The sequence below is a fragment of the Sardina pilchardus genome, chromosome 17 (genome assembly GCF_963854185.1).
Source record: "Sardina pilchardus chromosome 17, fSarPil1.1, whole genome shotgun sequence".
NCBI classification, from domain to species: Eukaryota; Metazoa; Chordata; class Actinopteri; order Clupeiformes; family Clupeidae; genus Sardina; species Sardina pilchardus.
In genome coordinates, this window is record NC_085010.1 from 19,708,839 (window position 1) to 19,717,887 (window position 9,049).

The 9,049-nt window shown below is 44.4% G+C and overlaps 1 protein-coding gene across 1 annotated transcript in view; it reads left to right on the top strand.

Annotated features, from left to right (window-relative positions):
• The first annotated feature begins 7,645 nt into the window (after window positions 1–7,645).
• Window positions 7,646–9,049, top strand: part of acss3 (acyl-CoA synthetase short chain family member 3) — a 45,896-nt gene continuing 44,492 nt past the window's right edge. Inside the window, exons 1-2 of the mRNA XM_062517691.1 lie at window positions 7,646–8,259; window positions 8,846–8,990. Of these exons, the coding sequence (XP_062373675.1) occupies window positions 7,856–8,259; window positions 8,846–8,990 (549 nt within the window). The 5' untranslated portion in view covers window positions 7,646–7,855. The remainder of the gene's footprint in view (window positions 8,260–8,845; window positions 8,991–9,049) is intronic.

Sequence of the window (9,049 nt, forward strand, 5' to 3'; positions counted from 1 at the left end):
ACTGAACGAGAGTGAGCGGAGAGAGCGAGGGCGAGAGAGAGAGAGAGAGAGGAGAGAGGAAGAGAGAGGGAGAGAGTGTTTGTTTAGCGGCGGAGAGGAGGGGGGTTAGGGATTACCTCCCTTTCACCACTCGCTTCACCATACTCATCTCTGAATGCCCAGTGAAACAAGGTGACGAGAGGATAAACAACACGCAGTGATGACAGAGTGTATGTACGTGATTGCGCGCATCTATTGTGCAGTGGAGGTTATTATGGACTGTAGGTCCACGGCATGTGCTTGAGTGAGTGAGGACTGAAGCTGGACGCGTAAATATGAGAATGTGTAATAGGTTATGTGCGTGCGTGTGTTTTTGGATTATTTTTGCTTTGCCCATCTTTGCCATTAAATACATAGAAAACACCAAACAAAACAGGAAATCAGATATGATAGACAACAAAATGTGACACAATATAAGTGAATGTTATGGTCTCTGAATGGTTGCAATGTTGGGTTATATTAAAGGCCCCTTGTCTTAGTGATCCACTGTGGTCTCCCTGAGCACGCTAGAGCAGCATTAGCGATGGCCTTGCAGGATCAGGGCTGATGAAGGCTTTATAGATTAATCTCCACGCTTATGCATGTCACAGCGGAGAGGGAAGATCCATCCGACCAAACTACACACTGCCACTGGCGGGCCGGGCTGAGGGCTCCCCCTTTATTCGCTATGGGTTTCCGCTCCCTTACCACTAATGCTTACTCAGGCTTAGACCGGGGCAAATCCCATGCATGACCACCCACCAGTGTGCCCACAGAGGAGAGGATGATGCCAAGATACCATCTTGTGCCCTTCACCAACCATATGCATATACCCCCCCCCCCCCCACACTGTGTTTTCAGGTTGAATACACACTCAAGCAAAAGTTTAAATATTTAAAAATGACCTAGAAATAATATTAACCAGAACGTGAAGTAGCAACTGTTATGACATTATGTCAAAAACGCATATAAGCTCTGGCCAGTGATCCATATTTAAAAGAGAACTTAGTCGATTTTTCACAGACCTTCATTCACTGAGTACTGTCGGTAAGAAAAGAAAACCTGAAAACAATTGGTTTTACCTACAGTTCGAGTTGCTGCAGCCAGCCCCTAAGGCAGCCAGAGAGGGGGGTCATCCCTATGTTCCCCGGTTTTCCCCACAAGGGTCCTATGTTCCCCGGTTGCAATACATACCGGGGAACATAGGACCCTTTTTGGGAAAACCGGGGAACATAGGACCCTTTTTTTTTTTTTTTTAAGTATATATTTTTTGGGCTTTTATGCCTTTAATGATAGGACAGTAGAGAGAGACAGGAAGTGAGTGGGAGAGAGTGTCGGGGTGGGATCCGGAAAGGACCACGGGGCGGGAATCGAACCCGGGTCACCGGCGTGCGGTGCAGGTGCCCCAGCCAGTCGCACCACGGCTGGGGCCATAGGACCCTTTTTAGTAAAAAGGGTCCTATGCTCCCCGGTCCCATTCAAAGTGGAGAACATAGGACTCGGGGAACATAGGACTCGGGGAACATAGGACCTGGGGAACATAGGACCTGGGGAACATAGGTACGCTCCCCAGGTAGCTACAGCGCTACACTCTATAGGGGCATGAACATGGGGGCTCACAAACATGCCCCCAGAGTGTAGCTGGAGTTCTCCTTTAAAGTTAGCATGCAAACCAACCCACCTTGGCCTGGGCCCATGGCATCTCTGATCATATCACGTTGTACCACATGTGGCACTGTTTTAAATACAGTACAATGCAAATCAGTGGAAGGGGGGCATGAGGCTCACTTCAGAGCAGACAGAACTCCACCTTTAAATACATACTGCCTCAGTATTGCCAGATGGTAAATAGTTTTAACCTGCCCAGATTTCGGAGGAATGTAGTAGCCTACACATAGTTTTTCACTTTAAAGAATTGTGTGTGTTGTCTTGCATGGCTGACAATGAGTGTAATTAGACCAGAGACTGAGATGAATGCGCATGAACTCGTCACACAGCTTTTTCATTAGTCAAGATTAGGGACCACGACAGGGATGGGAAAGGGAGTCGAGTAATTAAATTCTGATTGCTCTTAAAAATGCCACTCACTTTGGGGGAGATAATTGCAAACTTGCTGACAGGCCCCACTGGCTGCCACACAACAACACCAACGCCCTCTCTCAAAGACTCAACAAGTAGCTGTGTTTTGCAGATGGATCACTGTTGTTCAGTGATCTCAGGCAACACTTTTTCTGCAGTCCTGTTTGTTTCTGTTAATGAATTAGGTCCAGTTGATCACCGCACCTATACTGTAGAGCTTTTTGCTTTCATTACCGCAGACCTTTTCTACTGATTAAAATCCCACACACAAGCATTGCACACGTACAGTACTGATGAGCTCCAGTTTATCTTGCCCTGTTCAGCCACTCACAGATGTGGAGAGAGATCATTGTTGGGAGGAGATAAATGGAGAGAGATAGAGCGAGAGAGGAAGAGAGCGAGTGAGAGAGAGAGAGAGGAAGAGAGTGATAGAGAGAGAGAGAGAGAGATGGGGGAAAGGGCTTAAAGCCAGAGAGAAAGAGGACAGGAGGAGATTATGCATCCGCAGCCATATGGGTTGCTGTCCTACAGTACATCACTGCCTTTAAAAATCACAAGTGAAAAAAAAATAAAGATGGAGTGAGGGAGGGCTGGATAAGAAAAAGAGAGAACGAGTGAGTGAGAGAGAGAGAGAGAGAGAGAGAGCTGGATCAGGGCTTCAGTAAGCCACTGGCCTCCCCGACGAAAGCGAATTGATTTCTGAATGGATGTGTGGCTCAAAGCACAGTTAGCAAACACACAAACACTGGAAGAAACAAGGAACAAATATAGATTTTCAAGAGGCTGATGTGAGGCAGGATATTTTTTACTTTCCTGAAGGCTTTGGTCAGGGTCATCGAATCCAACCTTGAGCATTTCTGTCCCTGGTTAGTGTTGTGTGACATGGCTACAATTGTATACAGACGTTACTGATACAATGACTCCGGGCCATTCTTTCTCTCTCAGAACCAAGGGAGACACATTTAATTTTCACGCTCACGTCTCCTGAGGGTTGCTACCATGTGTTCTGTGATAAGTTTACTTTAAAGTATAAAGTAACGCTTCAGAACAGAAATAAAAGAGGTAAGGGACATCCTTATGGGAGGAGGGGGTGGTACTCAACAAAAACAAGCTATTAGATCACTCTCAAACTTTACAAATATTTAGGGAGAGGATGGTCAACAGTTTACACCAACACAGCACAAACAATTCTGACAAAAGGGCAAGGGACAAACAGGGCTGCATCTAATTCACTTTACTTTTAACTTGAAATGTTCAAATGTCACTAAAATGGCAGACATATTTTGACCTGAGGACATCTATGTTCTGACACTAGTGTCCTGTCCAGCGTCTGATCACTCCATGGTGATAGATTGCATAGCTCCATCTATGATCTATTATTCATCTTTATCTATTACACGAGGAAAATAACAATAAAGGGTGGAGGGGCAGTTGTGGCCTACTGGTTAGGGCTTCGAGCTTCTAACCGGAGGGTTGCTGGTTCGATCCCCGACCAGTCCACGGTTTAAGTGCTCTTGAGCAAGGCACCTAATTCCTCACCGCCCCCCGAGCGCTGCTGTTGGGCAGGCAGCTCACTGCCTAGTGTGTGTGCATCACCTCACTGTGTATTCACTGTGTGCTGTGTGTGTTCACTAATTCACGAATTGGGATAAATGCAGTGACCGGATTTCCCTCATGGGTTCAAATCCGATATTTATACTATACTACAATGATGCAGTCATAGAGTATTTTTGTTAAAGGGATCCACGTAGCCATGATATTACTGATAATGCAGTTGTCTATGTTATGTAAGAAAAAAACATTGGCCTGTTTATCAGTTTTAGCTGGAGAAAAACAAAATTTCTAGTGAAATATTTAACACGACCCATTTTGTAGATTTTCTGAGCATCCAGAATCTGTGAGTATCAGTGCTGCCGCTGCTGCTGCTCCTCCACAGTGGCCACCACTGCAGGCGAAGGCTTCAGCCTGACATCCTCATCGAGTGACAAGTGTTGCGCAAACACGGCGGGGGCCGAGGCGAGTGGCTGCTCCCAATCAGCATGGCCACGCATGAGTGCACCTGAGCCTGGCTCAGCTCAGCTGTAGCAGGTAGGCAGTGTGGGGCCTCTGAAACAGCTGAATGCCCACAGGCTAACGTACTGCCAGCTAGGCATTTGGGGGGAGATCTCTGAGGAGGATCATGTCACTGGATCATGGCATGTCAACATCTAACCCTCGCCCTCCCTTCATTGCCTGGACATTAGATTAAGACGCGAGCGGCACACAAGAAATGAACTGTGCAGAGCATCATTACTCTGACTGTGTGTGCTGATGCTCTGAAGCTATTTGGGTGCTCTCAGAGGACACACTTGATGGGACTTGACTATATTGTACTTTTGTAAGTACTTCAAATATCACAGTGACTGAAAAAGAAAAAAAAAATCCTGATGTTGACGGTGAGTCCCCTCAGCTGTTGACAATACATATTGAAACTGAAAAAAAAGAAGAGAAAATCACAGGTTTAGCCTTCAGGGGTAAGATACTTTCAACGGCTAATCTTTCCTTGGCGGCGAGTCGGCAGAAAAGCCGCACATCGAGCGACTCAGCGCGGCGGCCAACGATGACAGCTCTCCGAGTGCTATCTCTTCCCAGGCCACATGCAGCGAGCCCCGTCAGCAGCAGCGTGCTGACGTGGGAAATCTCCCTCGCTGATGATGGAGCGATGATGGGAGTTAATGACACATTAGTGAAATGAATCACCCTCGGCCCTCGCCAAACCGCTGCGTAACGTGCTCAGCGTCGGGGATGAAACCTCGGTCGCACAATGGCTGTGCCAGGCATTGTCACACAAATCCACATTTGCCATATGATTTATATGCGTAATGTAGTTTTCATGTGAATTCATTAGAAGACAACCAAAGCCTTACAATAGCTTTGTAGGGCACTGGTCTAGTTCTATTCATATTTGTTGGCATAGCACAAGTTCAATCACACTCAAAATGCCAATGATTTCCGTTGGCTGCTTGGGGGGAAAGAGGTTGGTTGAATGTGCCTTGGCATCCTAATCATCCACAAAGGCTTTGTTCTCCAACCCCATCATTACCAACGGCACATCATTGAGTGCATTCTGCACGTTTTGCAACCACTGTTTATTTGTCTCCCTCCTTCTCTCTCTCTCTCTCTCTCTCTCTCTCTCTCTCTCTCTCTCTCTGTGTGTGTCTCTCTCGCACTCTCACAGAGAGATGCCTGGGCTATTATGGAGAGAATTATGGCCTGACTACCCAATGCAGGAGCATGCTTACGTTTGATGAATTGAGGCGCAGGGCGAACGGACAGGCAGTGAGCTGCAGAGCCACAATTTCCGTCTCGAAAAGTTGTCACTGAGGAGAAGGGAAATAAAGACAAGTATCCCCTGGGTAAAGACTGTGGCAGCCATTCATGAGCCTCCTGGAGTCGTGACAACAGAGCCTCGGAGCATGCAAATCCACACACACACACACACACACAAATCTGGCCTAATGCTGCATGCATCCACGTGTAAGGCAGAAGCAGCAGCAGCATATTCTCAATCAATTATTCAAGGTCTGATCCTCATAGCCCTAAAGTGGGGAGCTGTGGTATTGGGAGGATTACGTTTATTTGCTTTTGAAGATGGCAGAGAAGTTTTTGGTAAACAAAATGCATCTGTGCCTTCAGTGGGCATTGCCAGTGTATGAATTAGCTATGGCACGCCACCCTTGAGCACTATGCCGAATTGCTTTCCTTGCAGTTAATGTAATTTTGATATGACTGAGGGTAACCTAGCCGTTTTGATTGATAACCTGCTTAGCGAGCAAAACAGGCCGGTTCGGTTGGAGTTGCAATTCCGGAGACCAGAAAACATTTTATCTCATTCACTTCCATTAGATTTCAAACAATTTACCTCCACATCCTTTCCCACTCTGCACAGCAGAATGAGGCACTTAGCATTGATCGAAGTGCAACAGCTAATGGAAAAACATTGGGCTAGCAATTTGTAAATCACGTCAGACTTAAGTGTCAACCTGATTGATGAATGGCGTATTGTTTCCAGGTTCTAGAGTAAGTTCAGAGTCTTTTTTTTTCTACATGGAGTCAGCAGTCTTGTGGGTAATTGCCAGAGAGTGTATCAGACATGACAGTTATGATATATTGTGTACTCAAGCAACTACCTGAGCTGGCAGCAGCCAATACCCAGAAGTCTCGAGAATGACACGCCAGCTACTTTGTGTGAAGTTTAAATATGTGTTTGTTATTGCAATGGTATATTTTACCTTGTGTGTGTGTGTGTGTGTGTGTGTGTGTGTGTGTGTGGTTCTTAAAATGCATCTTGGGAGCACAATATTTAAAAGGAATGTAATGTTGCTAATGGTGAAAAGTGATTTCTCATTAAAGGGTTATCAAGAACCAAGGTATCATTCAGGTTGTTTTTAAGTTTTTAATTGCTATTAAGGTTGATTACAGTGGGCAGACAGTTGTGCTCACAAATTGATCAGAATAATTTTTAAGTAGACACAGCAACAAAGAAAATAATGAGATGATCCTCCTTCAAAAGTTTATATTGATCCCTTTATATCCATCAAGTGCTGATGATTCACTAAGTGCTTAGTATCACTAGTAATCATTCTATGTTTTTTTTAAATGTATTTTAATTATTACTTTTTAAACACTTTTAAACTATTGACCTTGTATGCTTTTATATACTACCTTGTGTGTTTATGTTTTCTTCTTTCTTCATTACTTTTTAACCTATTCTTTGACTATAGGCCTTCTATGCTTTTATTAGCTATTCCTCTTCATGTGAAGCACATTGAATGACCTCTGTGTATGAAATGCATTGCATAAAATAAACTTGACTGTAGCATCAATGACGACTCATAGTCCTTTCTGATAATTGTGGATGATGAGTACCTTCATTTACCTTCATTCTTGGGTCGTCTTGCATTAACTGCATGCCTGAGACATCCCCAAAGTGTCTCCAATATTGATGTCAGAGGACTGTGATGGCCACTCCAGTGCAAATGTGCCCCATGCAGCTTGGGCCGTACAACTGTCCCCAAGATTGATTATGGTGTATTCAGCAATTTTCACCAAATTGGACTAAAATCTTTGTTGGCCTGCCTGACCAACAAAGTATCAACCAACCCACGATTCTCCAGTTCCATATCAGACTTTGAACACTACTGACCAGTGCTCTCAAATTTTTGAGTAAACAATGTTACTGAAAATAATACGGAGAGTGAAAATATAACCCCCTAGAATGAGTTCAACTGGTGTTTCTTAGTTATAGGCCTATTAACTGATAAGATTCCTATCAAACTCTGCTATGTGGATTTAAAGAGAGAAAAAAAACTTTGGTAGAGCTCCATGTAAAGGAATTTGTTATAAAGATAATATCTCAGAGACTTTCCTTGGAGCCTACTGCAGAATGTGGATTGTGGACTGTGAAACAGTAGTCAAGACATGAATTTCCACTGTATGTGATATTGCCTAAGAATTCATCCTTGAGCAATCACATCCAGTTCATAGTTCACTTCGGGCGAAAAGCACTTGCGGGTGTTCTCTTTTTTTCGGATTTGGTCGGTGCAGCCATATTAGTGTGAGTTGCGTGGAATTCTGGACGAGCTTGGTCATCTACCTGTTGGACCCTAGGCAGCTTCTCATAAAGGGCAGCTTCTCGTGTGTTGTGTCGTAGTTCTTACCAGTGTTTTCTAACGTTATAACTAAAGCAGAACTTAGTGCAATATTGTCCATCACAGAAATGCGCGTGTTCTCAACAAGCCGCTTAACTAGTTTGCACATGAAAAGTGCTTTGTTTACTCAAGTTGGGCAGCTGAGACACTTCGTCTCACATGATTTAGGATCTAACCATACGTTGTGGGGAGCAAGGAGGACTTTTGGAGGTTTTGATTGCGTTACAACTCCACTACGGACGGACCGAAAGACATGCAAACCCAATGTTTACTTACACCGTGTTCTTGGAGGAGGACGCGTTCACAATAGACCATGTATGCGCTCCTTCTCGACCAGAACTGCTTACGACGACGCTTTCTGTACAGCAAGGGATAACCCTGAACAATTCTGGAGCGCAGCTGCGCAAAATATCGCTTGGTTCGAACCATGGCATCAGCTTTTGGACAAGACAGATGTAGTATGTCCACAATGGTGGGTTGTCTCACATTCTATGTGCAGTTCTAAACGTTACACATGTTGGAAAGCACGAGTAACTCGAGCAAGACTTCAATGGAATGTAGGCTAGTCTCGTTTCAGTTTCAGCCGTTACTTTCTGAAAAAGAAAATGTATGCACATTTTGTTTTAGGTAACGTGTTTGTTATCTTGCATTTAAGTTCATTTTAGTTGCCCGAGTATGTGCACACAATTCTTTGCGTAACAGCTGTCTCCAACACTTCCCCGCTCTGTGTAAGAGTTCAACTCTGGTTCAGCATCATGTTTCGTCACCGCCCCCTTCACATGTTTACAACATGCATTAGTTGCGTATCCCTTTACTGCCACCTAGCATTGTGGAAGGCAGCACCCGACTTTAATTTCTAATTTAACAGGACATGTTAATTGGTGAAGGTCCATAACACCACTGTGTTGTAATTTAAAGCAAAACCAAACAAAACACATTTTCACCTTACAAGTAAATGATTGATCATGATAATATTTCAAACAGTATTAGATTCCTTGGTGTAGTGTAGTGGTGTAAGTATGTCTTTGATCTGCTTATTTCATATGCTGATGCTGTAGGTTTGTTGGAGGGAAGCTGAACGTCTGTTATAATGCAGTGGACCGGCATGTGGAGAGTGGACGAGGGAATCAGCCCGCTATCATCTACGATAGCCCTGTTACCAACACAAAACACATACTGACCTACAAGCATTTGCAGCAGGAGGTATATGATTTGACTGAGTCTTGAATCACACGAGGGGCAACACAAAATATTTGGTTCTT